Genomic DNA, 27,770 nt, shown 5'->3' on the forward strand with positions numbered 1-27,770 from the left:
GTCAGTTTCCGCATCCGCACCGCGGCCAAAAGAACCCTCCCAGCCGCCGTGAGGATGATCTCAAACCCCGAGGGCCGAGCGCCGAGCCGAGCGCCGCGCGCCCACCCCGCGGGAGCCTCGGGGGCTGCGCCTACCCCGCGGCCGCGCCGGGCGCCCGGGAGGCCCCGCCCCGCCCCGCCCCGGCCCGGCCGCCCGCGCCACGTGACTTCCCGAAAGCCCGCGGGACCGCCCCGCCCGCCGCTCGGTTTCGTTTCCTCGGCGGCGTCGGGGCAGCAGTGCGGGAGCCGCGGCCGCGGGGGCAGCGCGTCGCGCCCCGTCTGCCAGCGCCATGGCGGAGCTGGTCCCCCTGGCCGAGGAGCTGTCGTGCTCCATCTGCCTGGAGCCCTTCAACGTGCCGGTCACCACCCCGTGCGGCCACAACTTCTGCGCCTCGTGTCTGGACGAGTCGTGGACCGTCCAGGGCCCGCCGTTCAGGTGTCCGCAGTGCCGCGAGGTCTACCCGGCGCGGCCGCAGCTGCAGAAGAACACGGTGCTGTGCGCCGTGGTGGAGCAGTTCCTGCAGGTCGAGCTGGGCCGGGAGGCGGTCCCCGAAGAGTGGACGCCGCCCGCGCGCACCGCGGAGCCCAGCCAGCCCCGGCAGGTGGTCTGCGACCACTGCCTGAAGGCCGCTGCCGTCAAGACGTGCCTCGTGTGCATGGCTTCTTTCTGCCAGGAGCACCTGCGGCCGCACCTCGACAACCCGGTCTTTCAGGACCACCCGCTGCAGCCCCCCATCCGGGACCTGCTGCGCCGCAAGTGTCCCCAGCACAACCGGCTGCGGGACTTCTTTTGTCCTGAACACGGCGAGTGCATATGCCACATCTGCCTGGTGGATCACAAAGCCTGCTCCCCGATGCCCCTGAGCCAGGCCAGGGCCGACCTGGAGGTAGGGGGCGTTGGTGAGGGGCAGGGGGGCAGCTTGGAGTAAACTGGGTTGTGCGTAGGGCCAGGCACGTGGGCGTCTCTGTCATCCCCACCATCCCCTGGGGGAATGGGTCTTGCTGGGCTTGAGACAGGAGCAACCACATTGTCAGAGTAGAAAGAGGTTGGATATCGTCCAGCCCTCACCCCCATTTTACAGAGGGGACCCCTGAAGATACGGGTGAGTTTGCTTGCCTCATAGGGCATTTAGTAGAGGGTTTTGAACATCAAATATGAGCCCTTGGGGGTTCTTCCAGCATCCAGGAGGGTGGGTGTTATTATTTCCGTTTTACAGCGGAGGAAACGGAAGTCCAAGAAGTTAATTTAGTCCGAGATAATACAGTGAGTGGCCGAGCAGGCAGTGGGACCCAGGTTGGTTTGACTGCACGGTTTGCAGTTTCTCTCCATGGACCAGCCTCCTGTCTAGGTCTGCAGAGTCTAGAGCATGAGACGTTTCTGGAGGCTTGAGGTCATGTAAGCAAAAGCCTTTGAACCAGGGAGGGTTGTTTTTATTAGGATGGAGAGGAAAGGCAGGCAGTCTCAGGAATCCCTGGACATGACCCGCAGGGACAGCCAAAGCTCTTGCACCGTGGCATCCTCCGTCCTGGCTGGAGGACTTGGGACACAGGGTTTGACCTCTGGGCCTGGATCCTTACCAGTTAAACGAGGAGACAAGACTGTGGCTTCCTAAGGGGCCAAGTCTGTGGTCTTTTTAGTGGTTGGTGGGGCGAGTGCACTCGAGTCAGATGCTGAAAAGATGTCATCATGCCACCTTGCCTTGCACCTCACTAAGCTCGAAGCATGGGCTTCCTGCATTTTGTTCTCACGGTATTGTCATGTAGAACAAGCACTGATCGCGCTTAGTCAGGGAGATGTGAGGCCTGGCAATGTCAGGGGAGGTTTGTGGTGGCGGCAGGACCAGTGTCCAGGCCTCCATGCTTCGGGCCACAGCCCATCCCCGGCCTTGTCTGAGCGAGGCTCCTCTGGACCTCTTCCTGGGCCTCAGAAGCCGGACCTCAGGGCACTCCCTGTGAGTTGACCTATGAGGAACAGCCTGTTACAGGGAAGAACCTGCATAACTGTTGGCTGGCGTGTATTAGTTGTGTGGTTTTGGACAAGTCACTGCAGTTTTCTGAGTCTCAGCTTCCTCATCTGTCAGATGGGACTAATAGAATTCCCTCTCTACCTCCAAGGTTGGGGGACTCAGGAGAGGTGAGCTGTGTGGAAAGTGCTTTGTCTGCAAGGCCCTGTGTCAGGCAATGTGGCTGGTTTACATGGGTCCGGCCAGAGCTAGCGGTTGAGAGAGACCTGGGTTTGAATCCTAGCTCCACTTCCTAGCTGGGAAATTATAACACGAGGTTAAGTAAGGCATTGCCTACCATGCATTTTACAGTGAAAGCGCTGTCATTTCTGTTGCTCAGGCCTGGGTAGAGAAGAGCTTGCTAGGCCCAGGGAGCTCGTGGGCAGCCCCCGAGGGTCAGGCTGCCTGGATCTTTGCTTGGTGGTGCCTGGGCTTGCGGGTGAGGATTAGGGCAGCAGGTCGTGCAGAGAGGTCCTTCCAGAAGTTCCTACCCTTGGAGGCAGAAGACGAGTAGAGGCAGGAGGTGCCTCTTTAGTCTGGCTGGGCGCCATAGCTCTCGTTTGACCTCTGCAGCCCAGAGCTGGAGTCTGCTCCTAGTTTATTGTGTCCTGTGCATGTTTTTATCCTTTAAACAGGTCTTCCCTGGTCCCCTCTTCCTCCACTCCTCGTTTCAAAAGTCTTGCTACTCGTCTGCGTTTCGAGCCTTGTTGCCACTCACTGCAGACATAGAGCTGACCCCAGCTGGGAAGCGCCCTGGCCTTGAGTGCCTGGCTTGTCTCAGCACTGGTGCGAGGTAGACTCAGGACTCTGGTGGCTGCATGTGAAGGCTCTAAGTCCCCATGGGTCGGTCTGTGAGGGGATCTCAGATCTTGAAAGACTTCTAAGGCAGGATAGAATAGGGACCTAAGGCGAAGGCGTAGAAAACCCAATGAGTTACATGAACACCACCTGGTAAAAGATGCTAAGGCAGCAACCTGCTGACTTGCACAAGCCGGTTATCTGGGGCAACTTGCAGCACTCACCCAGCAGCTGTGCTATCGGAAGGCAGCTTGCAGCATCATCGCACAGCGGGAAAGAAGGAAGGGACGGGGGCACCACCACCACCAACCACCCGCTTTTGTATCATCTCCTGCAGCAAATGCCAGCAGAGCTCACGGTCAGCAGCCAGAAGCTGATCACCACTGGACAGGAACCTCTAAAACCCCTAAAGGAATCAAACCACCCAATAACTCTCCCTCACTTTGTCTCAAACACACCAATCAGTGCATACCCTAACCCTCTGATAGCCCATAAAACAGGGAGCCTGTAGCAGTTTGATAATATTGATGAATTCCAAAAAGAAATATTGGATATGTTTGTAAACTGATCTTTTCCTCTGGGTGTATGAGATTATATTGGATTCAGTGTCAGTAGGGCGATGATTCCCCATCCTTTGGTGGGTGAGGACTCGCAGATAAAAGAGATGGCAAAAGATAGAGTTGGAGGGGTTCTTAATGTTAGGGCTTTTAATGTTGGATTTTGATGCTGAAACTGGGGCCCCAGGGAGAGAGACAGAGCCATTCGCCTGATAGTCTACAGCTGACCTTGTGGAGAAAACAGAGCAGCTGAGCCCGGAGGAACCCAGGAGGCCTGAACCCTCATAGACGTCGGCAGTCATCTTGCTCCAACACGTGAAAATAGACTTTGGTGAGGGAAGTAACTTATACCTTATGACGTGGTATCTGTAAGCTCCTACCCCAGATAAATACCCTTTATAAAAACCAACCAATTTCTGGTATTTTGCATCGCACCCCTTTGGCTGACTAATGCAGAGGCCCAGAATAGTGCGAGCATGTTTCTTCCTTGAGCACATCTGAGTGTGTACTTTCTCTTTATTAACTCTTTTTCTGAATTTCTTATAATTGTGGTGCGTCCCTGAATTCTTTCTTACTACATAACCAAGAACCTGGAACGACCAGCTCCAGGAGCAGTTCTCTGCTTTTGATTAGGGGACTCTTGCTGCTGCTCAAAGCCATTGGGTCCCTACCCTTTTGTCTGGAGTCGTGTGGGGCCCAGGCCACAATCAGAGGACTGCCATACATGTTTGGTTAATGACAGATAAAATCTCCCAAAATACAGGCACCACAGGTATGGTATTAATAGCTCCCTTGGAATGAAACAGTCGACAGCCCCTACGGTTTGAGGTCTCCTCCATCCCAGAACCCCATGAGGATGTATCTGCCAGGGCCTGGCCTTCCGCCTTTGGCCCACATCTTATCTGGGACTTGGCTCCAGGCCAGGTCAAAGGACATTGTCACGGAGGTCAAATCTGAAACATCATCAGTGACTTGTACTTTTGAGGTTGAGTTAGCAGAGCTTTGGTCCCTACTCCCAGCTCTTGCATGTGACTGTAACTGGGTTGTGCAAATCTAGGTTCAAGGTCAGGTCCAGCCCTGAATATTTTGGGTGGAGTAGAAGAGGCAAGAAAGTGGAAGACAGGACTAGAGTATGTTGCGTTAACTAGTTAGGGGAGGTAAAATGTAGGGGAGGTAAAATGTTTTTTCCTTAAAAATTTCCAGCCTGCTCAGCCTGGGCATGTGTCTATAATTGTAACATTATAGATCTAAACCTAAACTGCCAGTTAAAACAGAGTGACCTTGGGCAAGTCACGTAATTGCTCTGTGCCTCAGTGTCCTCATCTGTAAAGTGGGGGTAATGAGTTCTTCTTCAGGTTGTTTTTAGCTTTAAGTATGTCATTACATGGAAAGCTCTAGAATGGTGCCTGGCATATAGCAAGTACATAGTAAATGTGAGCTACTGGTACTGTGGTGGTGGTAATTTTCCTTCCCATTTCTGTGCCCCAACCTTTCATGTGAGCAGAGAGCTAGGAGGCTCTGATATTGATAATAATGAAGCATTATTGAAATGGTGTGAGGCCTAGCACGAAATTATCTTCCTTCACAGTTTCCCTCTGTTTCTACAGTTCCAGATCCCCTTAGTGAAATTTTAGGGACCGAGCAGGTTTGCGGCTGGTCTGCGTTTGCGGCTGGTTCATTCTTCTTTCTGGGGGTTAGCCCTTGGCGGCCCAGCCTGGGGCGCTTAGCCCGTGAGCCTCGGGCTCTAAGTGCCGTCTCCCTGGTTGCTGGAGGCTGTCAGAGGCCCCTGGGGAGAACATCCCTGAGTGTGGGGCTTATTTCTCTGCTTCCTTTCTCCTGGATCTTGGTTCTGTGATCTTTCCCTGCTTTGCTCTCCTGTGCCCTTAGGGAGATTTTTTCCCCCTGAGACCTTAGCCTGTTTTTGGTTGTTTGCAGTGGGAGGGGTGTTCTGAAAGACCTCATTTACTGTTACTGAAGCAGCTAGCCCAGCTCGTCCTGCTGTGTGAGCTCCATCCCTGGCTGTCCTCCTCGCGTCAGTGTCCTCAGCTGTAAAATGGGCAATAGTGGAGAAACTCCAAATAATTCAAGCCGACATTGAGTCTGTCCTTCCCAAGATCCGGGCATTGTGCCGAATACGGATTTTATTTTGTTTACTCATCCCAAAACAGCCCTGGAAGTGGAAAGAGTTATCTTATTTTGTGGCCATGGAAACTGAGGAAAGAATTTTGCCAGCCGGGAACTGGGACTTGAACCCTAGTCTCTCTGGCTCCAAGCCCTGTGCTCTGAATTCCTTCACTGCACTGTCCCCTCAGAAAGGATGAAGAGAGGCAGTAAATGTGAGAGCACTTTGAAAAGCTGAAAGCAGGTGAGGGTTGGAGCGGAAGAATCACTGGTGGGCTGGGTGGGGTGGGTGCTGGCGGGGAGGCTGGTCTGCTCTCTCACCCGGGTTTGTTTCCTCTGCAGACCAAGCTGAAGAATAAATTGACCATCACGTGCAGCCAGATCAACGGTGCCTCCCGAGCGCTGGATGACGTGAGAACCAGGCAGCGGGACGTGCGGGTGAGTGACGGCTCTCAGGCCAGCCCTGCCCCGGGTCCCTGACGCCTCTGGGTAGGGCAGGCTCAGCTCTGGCCTCCAGAAGGCGGGCATTGGCTTCACTCACAAGGGTCAGAATTAAACGCCAATGCACAAAGAGCCATGTGCCCAAGAGAAATCTTTTGCAGCCCCAGATTGAAAACTACCTAAAAGCCCAGCCTTGGTGGGGATCATTGAAAATTAGGGTTCCAAAAAAGTGGTAATATAGAGAAATGGTTATGTATAAAGCAGGAAAAACTCCTACTATGATTGCAGCTATTTATAAAAGGGAAGTATAGGGGAGTGGATGTGCCTCAAGTGGTTGAACTGCTGCTTCTCACATGGGGTGTCCCAGGTTTGCTTCCTGGTACCTCTTTAAAAAAACAAAAACAACAAGCAAAACAAAGGAAAAGAATAACGCAGGGGAGCCAGTGTGGCTCAGTGGTTGAATGCCGGCTTCCGACATATGAGGTCCTGGGTACGTGGGCTTCGGTACCTCAGTCCCTGGTCCCAGTGTATTCATTTCCTAGGGCGAATTTCCACACGCTCAATGGCTTAAAACAGCAGCAGGTTATTATCTCACAGTTCTGGAGACCAAAATCCAAAAGCAAGGTGTTGTTGGGGCTGGGTGCCCTCCGAAGGCTCTAGGGGAAGAGTTGTCCTTACTTCTTCCAGCTTCTGGGGACATCACCGCTCCAAACGCTGCCTCTGTCTTCACACAGCCTGTCCTCCTCTCTTAAAATGCTTATATCACTGGGCTTAGGGCCGACTTCTGTAATCCAGGGTGGCCACCTCGAAATATTTTTAACTTAATTACATCTGAAAGACCCTTTTTCCAAATAAGGTCACACTCACAGGCTCCAGGATGTGGACATGTCTTTTGGGGGGGGCCACCTTTCACCCCAGTATAGGAAGTATAAGAAGGAAGTATAGTAAAAGGAGAGCGGTAGAAGTGATGGAGTGGTAGTGGTAGAATTAGGGAGTTTCCCCTCTCCAGTTTCCAAAATTTTATACAATAAAGTGGCATTGCTTTCATATTGAAAGATTTATTTATTTATTTATTTATTTATTTGGAGATACCGGGGATTGAACCTAGGGGCTCATGCGTGGGAAGCAGGTGCTCAAACACTGAGCTACATCTACTCCCTGAAAGAAAAGACTTATTTTTAAACTATCTTGCCCTGCAGCTGCAGCACCCAGTTTTTATTGTGCCAGCTGTGCCTTAATTAGACAATCTCTGGGCTGGAATACCAGCTCTGTCATATACTAGCCTGTGCAACTTTGGTCATGTTGGGAGATCTCTGAGCCTCAGTTTCCCCCTATGCACAATCGAGTCACAACTTTTCTTTCTGAAGCTGATTATGAGGCATAAACGAAAGGATGCTTGTGAAAGAGCCTGTATTGGTTTGGGAACAGGCTAAGCTGCTGTAACAAAGGCACCCCTAAAATTCAGAGGCTTAAGTAAGATAGTTTATTTTGCTCAGCATGACTGTTCAAGTGCAGATATGAGCAGCCCAGACTATTATGATGGTTCTATACATGTGATTGTTCACGGATTCAGGGTCCTTCCAGCTTATTTCTCCAATACTCCATAGAGAGTTGTCTTCATCTCTGGCTGAAGTTGGGTAACCATTACATTTGTGTTATAGCCTGTGAGAAGAGGGGTGGGAAAGAAGTGGAGGGCAAGCAGTTTCCATTTTAAAAAAAAATTATTATCTTTTTTTTGGTTAAAGATACATAGATCACACAAAATGTTACATTAAAAAATGTAAGAGGTTCCCATATACCCTCATTCTCCATGCCCCCCCCCCACTCCTCCCACATCAACAACCTCTTTCATCATTGTGGCGCATTCATTGCATTTGATGAATACGTTTTGGAGCACTGCTACACAGAATGGATTATAGTTTACATTATAGTTTATACCCTCTACCCCAGTCCATTCAGTGGTTAATTGCAGGATATATAATGTCCTGCATCTATCCCTGCAGTATCATTCAGGACAACTCCAAGTCCTGAAAATGCCCCCATATCACACCTCTTTTTCCCTCTCCCTGCCCTCAGCAACTCCCATGACCACTGTCTCCATTTCAGTGATATGGTTTCTTCCATTGCCAGAGTCACAATAATTCTATACTAGAATATCAGTAAGTCCACTCTAATATTTTATTCCTCCATCCTGAGGAGGGGCCCTTGATACTGAGGACTATGCTTATGAGCCTGTGTGCTCGAACTTTCAACTAGGCCTAGAGCTGCAGGGTGCCTAAGAGTTACCTACTGAGAGCCTCCATGTTGCTCAAATGTGGCCACTTCCTAAGCCAAATTCAGCATGTAAATGCATTAATTCCCCCCAGCGTGGGACATGATTCCCAGAGATGAGCCTCTGTGGCGCCAAGGGATTACTACCAAGCACCAGCTGGTGATGCAACTAGAAAAAGACCTTGAATAAAAGGGGGAAATGGTAAAGACGAATGAGTTTATATGGCTAAGAGACTTCAGAATGAGTCAGGAGGTCATCAGAGGGGTTGCACTTACCCACGCCTCAGCAGGATATCAGAGATAACCAAAGTAGATACAACTCCAGGTACTGGTGCTTCTGGGGGCTACGGAGACACCCAGGTCCTACAGTCATGACAGATGGCTCTGGAGTTCAGTGCCTTGACAGGGGGCCCTGCTTTGGAATTTATGCTCCTGAGTGTGATGGAGCTAGATTCAAATGTGACCTCTCTACACATGCCTCTTCTGACACTTTTACTGAACCTGTGGTTGGCACAAGGGTTGGTGTATGCTCAGGAGACTTGAATCTCTAGACTATCCATGTGCCAGCTGGGCCCTGAGCCTAAGCAGAGTTGTAACACTTACTCTCCAGTTTGTGGACTTACCCAGGTCAGCTAACAGGGAGGTAAAGATGGTCAACCACCACACCAGGGAACTGAGAGAGTCTACAACTGCAAGCAGGAGAATCCCAGCCATCACCCTTGTGGGATCTAAGCCCCCTCTCGATTTAGAGGTGGAGTGGACATCACCATCCATTTTTTTAAAATTAGAGAAGTTGTAGGTTTACAGAAAAATCATGATGAAAATACAGAGTTCTCATATACCACTCCCCACAGTTTTCCCCCTTATTAACACTTTGCATTGATGTGGTACAATTGATGAAACAATATTATTATAATTATACTATTAACTATCATCTGTAGTTTACACTAGGGTTCATTGTGTTGTACCGTCCTAAGATTTTTTTAATTTTATTTTTATTCTAGTAACATACATACAACCTCAAACTTCCCTTTTTAACCACATTCAAATATAATTCAGTGGTGCTGCCATCCCCACCATCCATTGCCAAAACTTTTCCATCACCCCAAACAGAAACTCTATGCCAATTAAGCATTAATTCCCCGATCCCTACTGCATACCCTGGCCCCTGGTAACCTGTAGTTTAGTTTCAGACTCTGAATTAAGCAGTTTACTTGCGAGAGATAAAGCATTGCAGACTTCTTCTGCCCCCATTCCATTGGCTGGAAGGCCAAGCCTAGCCGCAGGGGTGGCTGGGAAACGTAGTATGTGTCTGGGCAGCCATGTGATCAGCTGAACCACCCGGTGAATTCTCCTAAAAGGAGGAAGGGGATGTTAGAGGACATTGGCAGTCACGTTGGAGGTGGCCAAGTAAAGAGTTAGATAATGAAGTAGTTGAATTCCGTTCTCTGTGTGTACTCTTTATCATGTGTATTTCTGTTTGTCATTTTTGATTCTGAGCTACTGAGGTTACTCCAGATGTACAGTGAAACTGCAACTTCTAGAGCAGTACTGTCCAATAGAAATAAGAATCTCATGTAATTTTAAACCAATTTGAATAGATTTACTTTTCAATTAATTTTAATGAAACATGCTATTTAACTCAGTATTTCCAAGATATTATCATTTCAATATGGGGTCAATTTTTTAAAATGTTACTGAGATATTTTACATTCTTTGAAAGCCAAGCAGTGTATGTTTTACACTTACAGCGTATCTCATTTTGGACCAGCCACATTTCAGGTGCTCAGTAGCCACATGTGGCATGTGACTATGGTACTGGATGGTGGAGTTCTAGAGAATGATATTCTCTAGAATTTTTCAAAATCTTTTTATGCCCTTTCTTAAAAAAAAACAGATGCCTCCCAGCTTAAGAAATAAAATACCACCTATGCAGATGAAGCCCATGTCTGTTTCTCTCTCTCTCCCCATTCCTCTCTTCCAGAATTAACCACTATCTTTAATTTTTTCATTAGTTTCTATGTATTCTTTATACATTTTATTATATGTGTATGCATTCTTTGGCAATAAATATTACCATTCTGTTTCTTTCTAAGTTTTATATAAAGAGCATCATACTATATGTATTCTTCCACAAGTGGTTTTTTCCTCATGAAGATTTATCCATGCATAGCTCTAAAACATTAATTTTCATTACTGTTTACTATTCTGTTCTCCGAATAGCCCATTATCTGTGTATTCAGTCTTGTACTGATGGGCATTCAGGCTGTTTACAAGGATTTGCTATTTCAAACAGTGCTGCTTATGAACATTCTTGTGCATGTCTCTGGGGCAGGAATTGCGAGTTTTTCTGGGGTATATTCCTAGGACTGTGGTTGCTGGGTCCTAAAGTATAAGCACCTTCAAGTCTGCTACGTAGTGCCAAATTACTCCCCAAAGTGGTTGTCACCAGTCTGTACTCCCACGAGTATAAGGTAAGTGTTCCGCCTGCTGCACTTCTCACCAGCACTTAGCCTTTTTGCCAGTCTGATGGGGGCCCTCTTCTCTTGGCCCTCGTAGGAGGCTGCAAACAGGAAGATGGAGCAGCTTAGACAAGAATACATGGAGATGAAGGCTCTCATCAGTGCCTCAGAGGCCAACTCTACGCGTGAGATAAAGGAGGAGGAGAAGAGGGTCAGCAACAAGTTCGACAGCATTTACCAGATTGTCCTCAAGAAGAAGAGTGAGATCCAGTCCCTGAAGGAGGAGATTGAACTTGCCCTGGCTAAGCAGGACGAGTTTGAGTTTCTGGAGGTGGGTCTTGTGGAGGGCTCTCAGTGCTGCTCAGTGCTCCCTCTGCCTAATGTCATGAAGTTGATCCAGTTGCAGGATGACCCTCAAGGAGTTGCTTCTAGATTGGGGTGAAAGTGTTGTTGGAAGCATCCCTCAGGCCCACACTGTGTTGGTTTTCGCTGCTTCAGAACCACTTACCACAAACGTAACATTACCTGGGCATGACTTGGATGGGTATTTTGCTTAGTGTTCCCCAAGGTTACCGTCAAGGTGAAGGCCAGGCTATGTTCCTCTCTGGAGCTCAGGGTCCCCTTCCAGGCTCACATACTTGTTGACAGAATTGAGTTCCTTGCAGTTGGAGGATTGAGGTCCCTCCTTTCTTGCTAGCTCTTAGCTGGGGGCTGCTCTCAGCTCCTAGAGGCCCCATAGTTCCTTGCCCCATGGCCCTCTGTCAACCCAGCAGCTTACTTCTTCAGAGCCAGCAGGAGAATTTCTCCCTCCAGGAGGGCCCAGGGCCTCTTTCAGGGCTTTTTCCTGGTTAAGTCAGGCCCACCTTGAGTTACTCAAAACCAACTGATCTGGGACCTTAATGACAGCTGCGGAATTTCTTCACCTTTGTCATACGGCATAATCTAATCATGGGAGCGATACACACCCACAGGTATATGGGACATGCGCAGCAGGGGGGCAGGAATCTTAGTGACTGTCTTAGAGTGTTGCCCCCATGTTCTTCCTCCTGCCCCTTTTCCCTGGGGCCCCCCTGCCTTTTCTGACTCTCTGCTCCTTAGCATGGCCCACAAGGACCTTGGTGACTGGGCCTTGTCTCTGCCATTACTAGGCAGAGCTCCTGCCTGGCCACCTATCACTTCTAGACCTCAGTTTCCCTGTCTGTAAAATAAGAGAGCGCCATAGTCCCTTCCAACTGCAGATCACTGTGTTTTTTTTTAAGATTTATTTTTTATTTATCTCTCTCTCCTCCCCCCCCCAGTTGTCTGCTCTCTGTGTCCATTCGCTGTATGCTCTTCTGTGACCACTTCTATCCTTATCAGTGGCACCGGGAATCTGTGTTTCTTTTTGTTGCATCATCTTGTTGTGTCAGCTCTGTGTGTGTGTGGTGCCATTCTTGGGCAGGCTGTGCTTTCTTTTGCGCTGGGCAGCTCTCCTTAAGGGGCTCACTCCTTGCACGTGGGGCTCCCCTATGTGGGGAACACTCCTGCGTGGCAGAGCACTCCTTGCACACATCAGCAGTGCACATGGGCCAGCACCACATGGGTCAAGGAGGCCCGGGGTTTGAACCGCGGACCTCCCATGTGGTAGGTGGACGCCCTAACCACTGGGCCAAGTCCACCTCCCAGATCACTGTGTTTTAAAGTGGCACATGAACCTGTGGCAATTTCTGACCTGTAATTTGAGAAGGTCTGTTGGACTTAGTGCCCATGGGCACAGGGACTCTCCTCCTTGGGCTCATGAGGACTGAGCCAAGGCAGACCCTCACTTCCCTGGAGCTGCCTGCACTGACCTCCTGTCTTGTTCCAGAAAGCATCAAAACTGCAAGGAGTCTCAACAAGGGCAGTCTACATCCCCAAGGTTGAGATGAACCATGAGCTGATAAAAGGTGTCTATCAGGACACCTTAAACCTCAAAAATGAGCTGAAGGGGCACATCAGGAAATCTCAGGAGAAGAAGCCCAAGGAGCCCACCAACCCAGGTAATCATTAGCACCCCCCATGTCTCCCTGCTTGGGAGCCATGAAACCAGATGGGTCCCTTCAGTGTCTTGGAGGGTGGAGTGGGGTGGGGGTGGGGCCTGATCCACCCCACTGGGGTTTGGGCATCAGGGGTCCTGAGGGTAGTCTTTCCTTCATCCTGACTTTACAGTCATCCTTCCTAAAAAGTTTTTGGGGGCCTGTTGCTATGTTTGTGATAAGTGGTCTAGGGGAACAGGGATGATCGAACAGAAGTGGGGAAGGAATGACTACATGTCCACAGGCACCGTGATCTCATTCAGTGGTCACATCAACAGTGAGGAAGGTAGACTCATCCCCTTTATATACTGAAGAATCTGATGCTCAGAGAGGTCATGGAGTAATGGTGGAGAAAAGACTTGATCTCAGTTACATTTTATACCAGAGAAAAGACAGAACACACCTAGTTGGCCCATCTGTTATGTTGTTTCTAACTCACATCAATGGTAGGGTACAGATGGTCAGTGGAAATGGCTGTTGATGTAAACCCTCTACCTGCCCGCCCATGGCAAAGCTGGCTTCTAGGTTTGCTGGGTAAGAGCCACATAAAATAACCCCTTCTTCCTTGGCACAGGTGACCCTGGAGAAAATGTCCCATCACCCACAAACAAATCACGCCCTGTGAAGAAGGTTGCAAGTAAGTAACCTACCACTGCCCCTAGGTGATGTCATAGCTGTGGCTGGTAGGTGCTCTGGGTGGGACACAACAGGTTTCACTGCTCCTTCCAGAGGGGCACAGCCCATTGCATGTCACCATGAGGGATTGCGCCTGCTCTAGAGAAAAGTTTGGCTGTAGACAACAGTGGATAGAAGTGGAAGGGTCTGTTGCAGAAGCCCCAGTGGGGCACTTAGGAGAACTTACCCATCACCACTGGATATTTGGCCTGTCTCAATGAGCAAGACCACCAAAGCTGGCTTGTTTCAAAAAATCTTTATTACAACAATGTTCTGGAACTTGGGAAAAGATTGTGGAGGAGCTTGGTGGTGTTCCTGGTAGCTCAGAGCCCTTTGGATGTTGTTCTGCTACTCTCCCAGTGTTTCTCAATCTTTTCTTCATGATCACTCTTCCTACCACCCATGGAATTTAGTACCAGATGTACTGTATATCTCTTTTTATGCTGTGCTTCGTACATTAAAAAGTAAGTTTTTTTTTCACTCCCTCACAACCGATATTGGTCCCCTTGGGGGCAATATCACTGTCATTGAGAATACATGGTCTATTGGAATGGGGGTGGGGTGGGGAGAATAATGGTCCTCAGATTCCTCCTCCATCAAATTTGGACCATGATGATACACCACAGGGTTATTGTGAGGTTCTGAGTGGAACGCTAATTGCAAATGCTCTTTATAAATCATAGAAATGTCATTGTAAATGTCAATTGACTGTTATTGTTTACCTGAAAAGTAATTATAAATCAAAGGAGTGATACTCACATACTGTTGGTTGGTTGCGGATAAGAAAACTTCAAGTTTTTGTTTGTTTTTTAAGTTTAGGTTGTCGTTATCAGACAAATGTGTGATATCAGTCACCAAATGGGAATATAGTCCCGGACTAGGGTGCCAGGATTTAGATAAAGGAGGGAGCTTTCAGCTTAGTTGGGAAATTTTGAAGGACTTTTGTATGAAAAGGAAAGTGAATGAGTAAGTGGAATGTACCATAAACCTGTATGCTTAAGTGATATTCCCCTGGAAGTCTTTTCACCCCTGCCCCAAATCACAAACATCACTCTTCACATGTTCTTCCCGTTAATGAGCTGAGTCTGCTGGGCCATCCAGGCAGACCTGTTCCTTGGGAAGATGTTGCCCTCCTGCCTCAGCAGAATGACAAATTGCTCCACGTCAAGGATCTTGAAAATAATTAGGACCATGAAAGTTAAATTCATGAGTGAATTGAGGCTCCTATATGTTGAGTAAACTGTAAGTTGTGTTATAGACACAATCCAATATACTTTCATGATAAAAACTTAATAAATGAAGTATAGAAGGGGACTTCCTCAACATAATAAAAAGCATGTATGAAATACCCACAGCTGACATTAATACTCAATGATGAAAGTCTGAAAACTTTTCTCCTAAGATCATGAATATGACAGGGATGCCCACTGTCACCACTTCTAGTCATATAGTACTAGAAATCCTAGCTAGAGCAATTAGACAAGAAAAAGAAAAGCATTCAAATTAGAAAGAAAGAAATTAAAGTATCTCAATTTATAGATGACATAATTTTTTTTTTTTGAGCTAACAGGTCTAGGGATTGAACCCGGGACCTCGTATTTGGGCAGCTGGCACTCAACCACTGTGCTACACTGGCTCCCTGAGTTGGCTTCTTAGTTTGTTTGCTTGTTTGTTTTTGTTTTTAATAGGTACCAGAGATTGAACCCAGGACTTTGTACATGGGAAGTAGGTGCTCAACCACTTGAGCTACATCCTCTCCCCAAATGTTCTTTTATGTAGAAAATTCTAAAAAATCTACAAATAAACTGTTAGCACTAATAAATTCAGCAAAGTAGCATCATAAAAAATCAACTTACAAAAATCAGTCATATTTCTGTACACTAGTAACAAATAATTCAAAAAAAAAATTTAAAGCAGTTAATTTTTAAATTAAATTTAATTTTAATTTTTTTTTAGGAGGTACCGGAGATTGAACCCGGGACCTCAAATATGCAGGCACTCAACCACTGAGCTACAACTGCTTCCCAATTTGAAAATAAAATTAAGAAAAAAGTTACATTTACAACAGCATCAGAAAGAATAAAATACTTAGGAATAAAGTTAACCAAGAAGGTGCAAGACTTGTACACTGAAAACCTCAAAACATTGCAAAAAGAAATTAAAGAAGACTGAAATAAATAGAAAGACCTCTGTATTCATGGACTGGAAGACGGCATGTTAAAGTGATGATAATATTCAAAACCAGCTTCAGATTTGATGCAGTCCCTATTAAAATTCCAATGATGTTATTTGCAGAATTGGAAAACCCATCCAGAAATTCACATAGAATTTCAAAGGACCCAAATAGCCAAAAATCTTAAAAAAGAACCAAATTGGAGGACTCATATTTCCTGAACTCAAAATTTATTACATAGCTATTGTAATCAAAACAGAGGGATACTGGCATAAGGATAGACATATAGACCAATGGAGTTAAATTGAGAGCCCAGAAATAAACCCTTACATCTATGTCAATTGATTATTGACAAGAGTGCCAAGACCATTCAATGGGGGACAGGCTCTTCAACAGATGATGTCGGGAAAAGTAGATATCCACATGCAAAAGAAAGAAGTTTGACTCTTCTACCATATACAAAAATTAACTAAAAATGGATCAGTGAATTGGAGCCCGTGCATATTGTTGGTGGGAATGTAAAATGGGTTAGCCACTGTGGAGAACAGTCTCGTACTTCCTCAAAAAGTTAAACCTAGAATTGCCATATGACCATGCAATCCCACTTCTAGGTATGTACCCCATGAGTTGAAAAGAGGGACTCAGCAGGTACTTACGTACCCATGTTCATAGTAGCATTATTCACAATAGCTGAAAGTGGAAACAGCCTAACCGTCTATGAATAGATGAGTGGATAAACAAAATGTGGTATATCCATACAGTGAAATATTATTTAGCCATGAGAGGGAATAAAGCTCTGTTACATGCTACAACATGGATGAATCTTGAAAACATTATGCTGACTTGCAGATGCTGTCATCTACTGTTGCAGTCCCCTGCACACAGCCGTGGTCAACCCCACTGCATTCTTTGACATTGTGGTCGATGGCAAGCCCTTGGGCCGCATCTCATTCCAGCCATTTGCAGACAAAGTTCCAAAGACAGCAGAAAATTTTCATGCCCTGAGCAGTGGGGAGAAAGGATTTGATTATAAGTGTTCCTACTTTCACAGAATTATTCCTGGGTTTACATGCCAGGGTGTGACTTCACATGCCATAGTGGCACCGGTGGCAATCCATAAACAGGGAGAAGTTTGATGATGAGAACTTCACCCTTAAACACACGGGTCCTGGCATCTTGTTCATGGCCAATGCTGGACCCAACACAAATGGTCCCCAGTGTTTCATCTGCACTGCTAAGACTGAATGGTAGGATGGCAAGCATGTGTCTTTGGCAAGGTGAAAGAAGGCATGCATGTTGTGGAAGCCACAGAGCACTTTGGGTTCAGGAGCGGCAAGATCAGCAAGAAGTTCACCATTGCCAGCTATGGACAAGTCTAGTAAATTTGACTTGTCTTTTGTCTTCACCAGCAGACCATTCCTTCTGCAGCTCAGGAGCACCCCACCACCCCTGGTCTGCTTTCAGGATCCTGTAATCTTTGTGCTGTTGCTGCTGTTCTTTGGGTTCTACTGCAGTTTTTTGGGTTCCATATCATCCTCCCCTTCTAAGTGTAGTTGGATTGCAGGGTTAAATTTATATTATGAAGTAAAAACCTTAAACGACTAGGAAAAAACAAGAACATTATCCTGAATGAAATAAACCAGACACGGACAAATACTGTACATTTTCACTTAGAGACAGAAAGTCGATTAGAAGTTATCAGGGGCTAGGACAAAAGGGAGTGGAGAGTTATTGCTTAATGGATATAGAATTTCCATTTGGATTAAAGTTTTGGAACTAGATAGTGGTGATGGTAGCACAACATTGTGTATGTCATTAATGCCACTGAATTGAACACTTAAGAATGGTTTAAGTGGCAAATTTCATGTTATATATATTTTATTACAATTTAAAAAAAACATAAAAATAGACTGAGATGGGAAAATATGTAAGGAGGGGGCAGACTAGTCACAATGTAGATGAAACACTCAAGTGTAGTGATGCTCGGAGAGCAACCCAGTGCTCCAGGTCACAGCTTAGCTTGGGACTATATCTGGGATCCTCCCAAGATGCTGGGCCTATGGGTGTGGAAGGAGACTGAGTGGAAGGCAAGGAAATGGGACAGAGAATAAAGACAACTGAGGAGAGAAATTTGACATGGAATTAGGAGGAAGGGAGTAGCTGAGGGGCCACGTGGGGTCAAGGAAGATTCTGGGGGGAGGTTGAGGATCTTAGTAAGGTTTTGGAGCAGGTGGGCAGGGATGAGATCTAAAACATCCTTTTTCCTTCCAGTGGTGGTGAAGGTGGCAAAGAGGGAACTTGAAATCTTCTAACCCACTTAAACTTAAGTGTGCATCAGAATCACCCAGAGGGCTTATAAAACAGATTGCTGGGCCCTGTCCCAAGACTTTCTGATTCATTGGGTCTGGGGTAGGGCCCGAGAATTTGCATTTCTTACTGGTTCCCAGGGGATGTTGGTGCTGGTGATTTGGGGACCACACTTTGAGAAGCATTACTCAGTTCTCAGGAAGCAGATGTGGCTCAAGTGATTGAGCTCCTGCCTGTCACACAGGAGGTTCTGGGTTTGGTTCCCAGTACCTTCTGGAGAAGAAGAGCAAGATAGCAAGTTGGCATGATGGGCAGGCATGGCAAGTTCACCCAACAAGGAGATACAAAAAGAGGAAAGACAGAGACACAAAGCAGAGAGCTGAGATGGTTCAAGAGATTGAGTGCCTCTCTCCCACATGGCAGGTTCCAGGTTCAGTTTCTGCTGCCTCCTGAAGAGGAGACGAGCAGACACAGAGCACAGAGCGAATGGATACAGAAAGCAGACAGCGAGCGCAAACAATGAGGTGGTGGGGATAAATGAAAATAAATCTTAAAAAGAAAAACAAACTCAATTCTCATATAACACACTCCAGCTGTTTTAAAAGAGTGTTGTGGGAGCAGATAAAACTCAGTGGCTGAGCACTTGCTTCCCGTGTGTGAGGTCCTGGGATCAATACCTGGTATCTCCTTGTATTAGCCAAAGAGGTGCTGACACAAAGTACCAGAAATCTGTTGGCTTTTATAAAGGATATTTATTTGGGGTAAAAGTTTACAGTTACAAGGCCCTAAAAAGTTCAGCTCAAGTCTGTTTTCTCACCAAAGTCAGTTGCCATGTGTTGAAGCAAGATGGCAGGCGATCTCTGCTTGGTCTCTCCTCCTTCCTTCCTTTTAAAGCTCCACGGGCCGGCTTCTTCCAATCTCAGCTGTAGGCTGGCATAGGGCTCGTTTCCATCCAGGTCTTATCAGTTGCTCAGCTGTTCTCATCAGCTGCAAATTATGAGGCGAATGGCTCATTTCTCCCTGGAGCTCCAGGATCAAAACTGACAAAGTTCTCTCCAGTGGCATCTATGGAGCTCTCTCTCTTCCTGTTGTCTTCACTGTGTGTCTTCTTGAGTGAGTGTCCATTTATATCAGCCCTCCATGGGGGCGGGGACTTAGCCCTGAGGTACACCATACTGACATGGTCAATCAGAACCCTAATCTTGATTTAAGCAAGTAAACATAAAACCTTTGCATTTAATACAGTCAAAGGGTATCATGCCCAGAGGACCAGTTTACAAAAATAATCCTTATCTTTTTTGGGGTTTATAAATAATCTTAAACTGCCACACTCCCAAAGAATAAATTATTGTGATATTTAGCAAGCACATTTTTGCTGATGGCCTAAGTTTTTGGTTTGCATTTTTTAATTTCTATAAAACGTGCAGATCATAAGTGTACAACCAGATAAATTTTGGCAAGTGCATACATGTATTACCCAGTCAAGATGGAGAATTTCCATCACCCCAGAAAATTCTCTTATGCTCCTTATTTGTCAGTCCCTCCTTCCACAGGATGGTTTGTGTTATCATGCATTCATTTTCCTGTTGACCCCTTATATTTTTCAGGTTAAAAAACCCAGCTTTATTTGGATAGGTGAAATTCATGCAAATGACTCATTTATGGTTTCTTGAAAGTATCATTCTGTTGTGCTTAAAAATATCTTAATTCTGAAAACTTTGTTTTTCAGAAGAAGAAAAGAAACCCAAGAAACCTGGTAAGTTATACAAGTCTGCATCTTTTTCTTTTTTGAGACTGCCCAAACTCAGACTCAAATGCTGACAGCGAGGCCAGCCATTCTTACCTGCGTTCTGACGGGGCCTGAGTTCTATGGTTATATTCCGTAAGGACAGGCAGGCCTGAGGTTGGAGGTGAGGACAAGTATAAATGAGTAAGCTGAATAAGATGGCTGTCACCTGTCTGGACTCACCTCTGTGGCCCTGGCTGTTCACGTGTGTGTAAACTGGCTTTGAAGGGAGGCGAGGGTGGCGAGGTACTCTGTGTCGTGCTGTGAACTCATTTTTCCCCCTCCCTCAGCCCCAGCACCTGCCCCTGACTCTGTGATCAAGGGTCTCATCTTTGAATCGTCGGAGCCCCCAACTGATCTCAAAGCAGTCGGCCTGGAGGGTAAGTTCTGCTGGGCAAGAGGAAATGGGGTTTTCAGTCTGAGTTTGTTTTTAAAACATCTTTGTTTTCCTCCCGACTACGCCACAGCCGCTGCGTCTCAGCAGAGCTTGTCGTTTGCCAAAGCCAAGGTGCTGGGGGCCTTCCTAGCCAAGTCCAGAGCTGAGCTCCTGGAGTGTGAGTAGCTTGGGATGGGTGGCTGTCCCGCTGGCATGGCTCTCTCCTGTGTGGCTCCACGCAGCTCCTCGTGCTGGGCTCTGCTGTGGGGTCCAGCCAGCTTGCTTGGCCGGCTCCTCCTTTTCACTTGTCCCCTGCTTCGTCGCCCTTACTTTTCCCCTTCCACTGCCACCTGCCTTTCTTTGCCTCCCTTCCTAGTCAACATAGATTCTGCAGTCAGTCCTCTGAATCCCCCCGTCTTAGCTAGCCAGTGCTGCTGTAACAAAGACCACGGACTGGTTGGCTTAAACAACAGGAATTTAGTGTCTCACCGTTTGGGAGGCTACAAGTTCAAAAGCAAGGTGTTGGCAGGATCGTGTTTTTTCCTAAAGTCTGTCGCTTTCTGGTGGTGGCTTACCAGCAAGCCATCACTCCATCTCTGCCTTTGTCACACGGTGATCTGCTCCAAACTTCTCATATTGGAGTAAGGTCCTTCCTGATTCGGGTTGGCCTCACCTTTCCTAATTACATCTTCAAAGATCCTGCTTACAAATGGGCTCCCACCCACAGGACTGGACTAACAGGACTGACAGGACTCTGACGTATCTTTGGAGGGACATGAGTCCATCCATATCACCCCATCTTGCTGCCTGGTGTGGCTAAATCCCAGCCCTGGTAGACCCCAGCTCACCTTTCCCTGGGCCTGCACCTGCAGCTAACTGGAAACTGTGGAGCAGGTGGGCTGACCCGTGTCACGGCCTCCACTGGGTGATCCCATTGCCTGACCTCCCTGCTTTTTTTCCCTCCTTTTGACTCTCTGCCACTCTCCACAGCCACCATTTCAACTTTCTGCTTGCCTCAACTTCTGCTTCTGCCTTTCCCACTCACCCTCATCACAGACAGCTACCCCCTGAGGGCGAGGCCTTCATCCTCAGTGCCCACCTGTCATCCCTGAAGCCAGCCCCTCACCTGTGCTCGGCAACACATCCCCTCTTGCTCTTTCTGGAAACGTACACTTTCCCGTATGGGCCATCTTACTCTAATCTCTTCATCCTCCTTGTCTCCTGGATCCTTTGCATCCATCAGTGTTTAAATGTCTCATCATAAAAAACAACAAACAGCAAAACCAGCAGGACTTCCCTGTCTACAGCTCTATTTCTCCGTTCCCCTTCCCTTGAATACTTGCTGTACATACAAATTCATGGGCCCCATTTTAGTCATACAAGATCAGACTTTCTAGGGGATGAGACTGGGAAGATGTATGTTTAACGGATTCCTTGGTGATCCTTTTTAGGGAAGCTTGGGAAAAACACAACTCAAGATTTTCTACACTGGTGGCTCGCCACTGTGGTTCAGTTAGAATCCCCTGGGGGAGCTTTTTAAAATCCCCGATGTTCAGGCTGCATCCCAGATACTTTAAATTGGGATCTCAGTGGTATTGTAACCTCTCCAGGTGGCTGCAGTGTGCTGCTAAAGCTGAGAAGCACAGGTGTGTACTGTCCGCCCACTGAGTCTAGCCTCTGTCCCCCCTACTGCAACAGCTCTCCCTGAGGTCAGCAGTAGCCCCTCTGCTGCTCAGTCCAAAGGACACGTTTCAGTTTTCATTTAGCCTGACCTCTTGGCAGCATTCCTCTTTCCTCAAACCCTCCCGTGGCCCCTGAGTCACCACACTACCCTGGTTTTCAGCCCAGGCCTCCAGTCACTCCTTTTCAGGCTCCTCTGCACGGTCGTCCTTCCCTGCCTGACCTGTGCGTGGTTTCAGTTCCTTCCTGAAGGCCTCGGCTGGAACGCTCCCCTCTCTCTGTTCTTGTTCCTTTGACATAGCTTCACGAGCAACAGCCTCCACGTGTACCTGCTGCCAAGCAGCAGCCAAAACGTCTCTGGAGAGTCCGACCCGGCCCTTCTTTCCCCACAGCTGCAGCTGGAGACCTTGTTTTCTCTGGGCTGGCCTTCTCGGGAACCCCTTGCTGTCTCCAGCCCCCACAGACCCGATGCTGACCAGAGCCCCATCACCCCAGCTGCTCGTGGTGCTGGGCCCTGTGCGTCAGGGGCCCCCAGGCGCTATGCGGTGGCACTGTCCCCTGCTCCACCAGCTGTCCAGGCCCTGGGGAAGGGTTTTGCTTTTTAAAAGGTTGCATACCTGACGGCATACCTCTCCTGTTCAGAACCCTCCAGCAGGTTCCCATGGCTGTTCGGATCAAATCCAGATCTGTCCCATGGCCTAGAAGGGAGGCCCTTTGGGATCTGCCCCACCCCCTACCTCCCCAGCCCCTCTGTATCATGTACAGCTTTTCCTTTTCCTTGGCTCTGCAGCTGGGCACGCTGCTGTTTGCAGCCCTTCTGAAGCACAGTGGGCCTTGTGGCATGTTCTTCCCTTCATCCTGCATCCCCCCCCCACCTCCCCAGGCGACTCCTCCTTAGCCTTCAGGTCTCCACTTAGGTGGCCTCTTCAGCAGGGCCTTGCCTCCACCCTAGACTGGGTCAGGCAGTTTTCTGCAGCCTTGACACTTCTTTGGTAACACAGAGCAGAACTGTGACTCCCCATTGTGTAATGACTTGGTGATAACTTTGCTACCACTGGGATGCCAGCTGTGTCAGGGGCAGCGCTGGGTAAGGCCTGGTCATCCTGTGTCCTTGGCAGCCAGCGCACCCAGTGGGCTCATCCAAATATCAGGAGCAGTAAAACAAATACCAGATTGGGTGTAAACCAAGGACCTGCTGACTCTTCCAGGAACAGTGGATGCAGGGACTGAATCAACATACAGAATCAGTGTGACATGGTGAAAAAGCACAGCCACATAGGCAGGGAAAGTAAAGGTCTAGAGCCTTAGGAGCTGAGAGAGCGTTTTTCCTAGCCCATTCGTTGTACCCAGAGGGAAACTCAGTCCCCAGTGAGGAATTGTATGTCCTAAGCCATGTAGCAAGGGAGTGGCAGGGAGGGTGAAGACCCAGGTCTCTGTCTCCAGGCTAGGGATTGCCTTCTGTGCCACGCTGCCCGTAACCTGTCCTCACGGGTTCTGGGTCCACCTTGAGGGGACCGGCAGAGTTGAGTGTGCCCCAGGGAGGAGGCTGAGGGTGGGCAGAGCACTTGGCCGATCCCCTGGAAGTGGCAGGAGGAGAGGAGGGGTGCATGCTTGCATCCCAGCCAAGGACAGAACCAGCTCATCTCCGTGCTTTAAAACCTTGACTGGCTCTCTGCTGCCACTAATGAAAGTCCAAGCCCCATCGGGCCCCACAGGGACAGCCTACTTCCCGCTGTTTGCTCTGTGCTCCCAGCTGCCCCGCCCTCCTTGGTTCCAGGACGTGCTGAGTTCTTTTGACTCCATGACTTTGCTCTTGCCATCCCCACTGCCCTGAATAGCCTTTCCTCTGCTCTCCTCTCTCTCAATTCTCATCCTCCTGCCTGTGAAATGTTTCCCTACATGCCCTCTGCCCTTCAGGTAGAATCAGTTGCCCCATCTCTGTCCCTGTAGCAGTGTGCGAACCCTTTGAGTGGAGCACGTCCCACAGAGTTGTGTTTTGTTTTTTTAACTGATGGACTTGCCTCACTTGTTGGTCTGTGAACACCACAAAGCCAGGCACCATGTCTCTCTGGTTCCTGGTTATGTCTTGCACAGAAGCTGACATGAATTGGGTGTTGAGTATATGGATTTGGATGGATGAATGGACAGACATATGGGTAACAGATAGATGGACAGGTGGGTGGATTGGTGGGTAGGCTGGCTGGACAGGATGGATGGACGGATGGATAGAAGGGTGATTGGATAGGTGGCTGGCTGGAAGGATGGAACAAATGAATAAATAATACCAGTTGGGGGGATGTTTCAGAGTGAGAGCTCTTTGGGCTCCTCGTAATTGACTCCTTGGGGTGATGCTTTCTCAGACGCTACTAAAGTCATCCTGGACTACAACACTGCACACAACAAGGTGGCCCTGTCGGAGAACTACACCATGGCTTCGGTGGCCGAGACGCCCCTGAACTACCGGCCACATCCCCAGAGGTTCACGTACTGCTCTCAGGTGCTGGGCCTGCACTGCTACAAGAGAGGGGTCCACTACTGGGAAGTGGAGCTGCAGAAGAACAACTTCTGCGGAGTGGGCGTCTGCTACGGCAGCATGGAACGCCAGGGCCCCGAGAGCCGGCTCGGCCGCAACAGCGCCTCCTGGTGCGTGGAGTGGTTCAACACCAAGATCTCGGCCTGGCACAACAACGAGGAGAAAACGCTGCCCTCCACCAAGGCCACGCGCATCGGCGTGCTTCTCAACTGTGACCACGGCTTCGTCATCTTCTTTGCCGTCAGTGAAAAGGTCCACCTCATGTATAAGTACAAGGTGGACTTTACTGAAGCCCTGTACCCTGCCTTCTGGGTGTTCTCCGCCGGTGCCACGCTCTCTCTCCTCTACCCCAAGTAGGCAGGCTCCGGGGTGCTCTGGCTGACTGCCTGGGGAGGGCAAGATGCCAGTGAGAATGCTGTGCTTGGAGGTGGACCTCTCCTTGGACAACTTCTCTGGGAGCCTCAAGGGTTGGGAGGAGGAGAGGGGAGTTGGTGAAGGAGGAAGGGTGGGGAGGTGAGGTAAGCAGAGGGATTTGGCGTGGGAGAGGGCTGGGGGTGGGTACTTGTTCTGTGGGCGGGGAAGCATTTCTGCTTGCTGGGGCCCCTGGCCTCCGGGCAGGATGACCTCTTCCCACATGTTCCGGTTAAATCTCTGAGCAGCTGAGCAGGGCTCTGGGGAATAAAGTTACCAGGGCCCTTGCTCCTTGGAGAAAATCTGTGGCCACTGCAGGTTATTTCTGGAACCACTTGCTTGAAAGCCTCTTTGTTCTCTGGAGGTGCTGGTCCCAGTGTAGCCTAATTACCCTGATAAGGCTATTTAACACCGTAGATTTTCTTTTTTTAATTTTTCTCTTCTTTTGTTCTAATACTAACAAAAGCAGGGTGGTTTCAGTCTTGTTCATGTCTGTCCTCACCAATAACTCTCCTCAACACCTACCGGGTGGAGGTGTAGATGCTACAGGCACGTGGACATGTGAGCCGATAGCTGAAGTCTGCTGTCATGTAGTCAGACCATGTGTGGTCACCTGCTGGGGTGACTTCCCATGACCAGAAGGGCTTTACAGCAGACCCCAAGGAAACAGCACTATTCTTGCTGGGCCCAGCATGGTCTGGGGCCCAGGGCTGGCCCTGTCCTCTTCTGCTGTCTTCCTCATTTAAGCCTATTCCAGATGTGCCAAATGGCCAAGCTGGGGGAAGCAAGCAAAAGAGGTCAGATGAATGACTGTTTTCCTGCAGTGATTCTGTGCAGTGAAAATAAGCTCCATTCATTAGGGGGTAGGAACGAATGGATTGCTAGAATTTTCCCAAGTCTAAAGTTGTCAGGATACACGTTCCCATTTCAAAAGTGAGAGAAATTTAACCTCTTCTGGTGAAATGAGTCCAGCTCTGGGCGTTTCCAAGAGGGGAGCTCAAGTCAGGCTCCTTGTGGTATGAGTAAAGAGGTAACCTTTGGGGAAGGAGGAACCCCAAGACCTTTTTTTCATATGGATAGAATTTAAGCCTGTCAGGCCTTGTGCTGGAATTGCAGGCCCTTCTACTCAGGCTCAGAGCACTTGAAATTCCTGACGTGTGTATGTGACTTCTCTCAACGAGAACGTTCAAGCCCTTGGGGAAGAGATCATCTTTGTAGGGAAGATGTCCCTGCAATAGCTGATATGTAGTTGTTGTTTTGTTGAAGTTTTCTTCCTTTGCTACTTGGAAGGAAAGTTCTTTGTTGTTCTCTACTTTGGAAGATGGTTTCTTCATTGGTCTTCTGAAACAAAGCCTTGTCTGAAATCAGTTCGTTCTGGGAAAGCAACTGGGCTTAGGGGACAAGAATGCTAAGGATTAATCTGAGGCTCCTGTTGAGGCTGCTTCTGCAGAAATGAGGGCAACCGAGGGCTCTTTCCTGGCAAACATGTAGCAGCTGAGGATAGAAAAGCCTGAGCCCCTCCGTTTATAGGAGAGGCAAGTAGGTAACCAAAGCCCAGCTCTGTGCAAGGAGCTCCAGAGATGTAAGTGGAGGCGCACGCTCTTGCTGACTAGGACCCATTCTGATTGCAAGGATAAGCCTTGTACTCTGTCTTGAAGGACATTAGAGTCTTAGAGTTGGAGGAAACTTTGTATTCATGTGACTTCTCAGCTTCTCATTTTGCAGAATAAGTCAGATGGGAAGACAGACTCAGTTTGCCAGACTTGTTATTCCTTCATGGAGGAGATGCCTCCTAGTGAGCGTGAGGGAAAAAACCCTAGTACTATGGGGAGGTGTCAGAAATTCCTCAAAACAGAAACATAAAACCACTATCCCAGACCCAGGTATCGGACTGTCTCAGTCACTCTGGTGAAAGAAATCACAGGGTCAGGATCAAGATTTTGTATTTTTCAAGACTGGTTGGCCGTTTTCCATTTTAATTACACAGAGATGGATCTGTGACCCATCCCTGATGCTGGAACATTATCTTTTTTACCTTATTTTCCTTTCACTGTTGATTCTCATTAATGAGGAATAAGTGTTGGAGCTGTTATTTCCTGATCTTATTGTTTTTTTAAGAGTTGATTTTCTAAGGAGATAATCAAGGCTATAGACGTGGATCTTTTTTTTTTCTTACCTTTTTTTTTTTTTTTTTTTAAGGAGATGCTAGGGATTGAGCCTGGGACCTTGTACAGGTGAAGCACATGCTCAGCCACTGAAGTGCACGTGCTCCACTAGTCATTGGTCTTTTTGAAACACATGAGAAATACTAGGGCCAAGGCTGGTTGACATACCTTAGAAGCTTTGAATTCAATAAAACGGTGTTTGACGTTCTTGTTTGCATCAGAGCACAAGTAAAAAATATTACTTGTCCATGGTGCTGGAGTCAATGAACAAGACCCCCTACCATAGGAGTCCACTGGTCAGGGCTTCTGGCTGTCAGGCCCCACCCAGCTGCCCCCAGGAATGAGATTTTAGCAAATCCATTGCCCATTTGAGGCCCACCCTGGGAGCAGCACCCAATGGAGCCTTTTGTTAAAGAAGTCTTAGACTGATGGGATTTTGGATGATCTGGGGGGGGCGGGTAGAAGGTATAGGGGTATGGATGAAACAATAAACCACACATGGATAATGGTGGAACCGATGAAACAGTGGTGGGAAGGTGGGGGTTCACTATATTATTCTTTCCACTGTTATTGTATGTTCGAAAATTTCCTTAATAAAGAGTTAAACAAAAAATGCCCAAGTCTGCCAAGTCTGGTCACTGGATTTTATCCTTGTTTGAGTAGGGGTAGGTGTGTGGGAGGTGTGGGTTGGAGGTGGTGGGAGTCTGAAACTTTGAATAAGCCCCTCTTGACTGACCTGTCAGAATATAACATATGGTTCTTACAAGGAGCTTCCCAAATTTCTTTCCTGGGTGAACTCATTAGGGTTTAACCTCCTGGGTTTTGTTCTCTCTCGTCCTTACTCAGCCCTTCCCTGCAGTCTTTCTTCCTTACTGTCACTGCAATCCTGAGCGAACTCACTATGTCAGTGACAGACTTG

General features: G+C 48.2%; 1 protein-coding gene and 1 pseudogene across 1 annotated transcript; both read left to right on the top strand.

The window, feature by feature from the left end:
- The first annotated feature begins 190 nt into the window (after positions 1-190).
- TRIM25 (tripartite motif containing 25) lies at positions 191-27,472 on the top strand. Its single transcript, XM_004481244.5, has 9 exons — positions 191-925; positions 5,860-5,955; positions 10,789-11,022; positions 12,538-12,709; positions 13,320-13,382; positions 19,630-19,656; positions 19,977-20,066; positions 20,154-20,240; positions 24,103-27,472. Exons 1-9 carry the CDS (start codon positions 329-331, stop codon positions 24,630-24,632), a joined length of 1,896 nt encoding a protein of 631 aa, XP_004481301.2. The 5' UTR covers positions 191-328; the 3' UTR covers positions 24,633-27,472.
- Positions 16,436-17,070, top strand: LOC139437220 (peptidyl-prolyl cis-trans isomerase A pseudogene; annotated as a pseudogene).
- Positions 27,473-27,770: the final 298 nt, after the last annotated feature.

Source organism: Dasypus novemcinctus, chromosome 21 (assembly GCF_030445035.2).
Source record: "Dasypus novemcinctus isolate mDasNov1 chromosome 21, mDasNov1.1.hap2, whole genome shotgun sequence".
Lineage (NCBI taxonomy): Eukaryota > Metazoa > Chordata > Mammalia > Cingulata > Dasypodidae > Dasypus > Dasypus novemcinctus.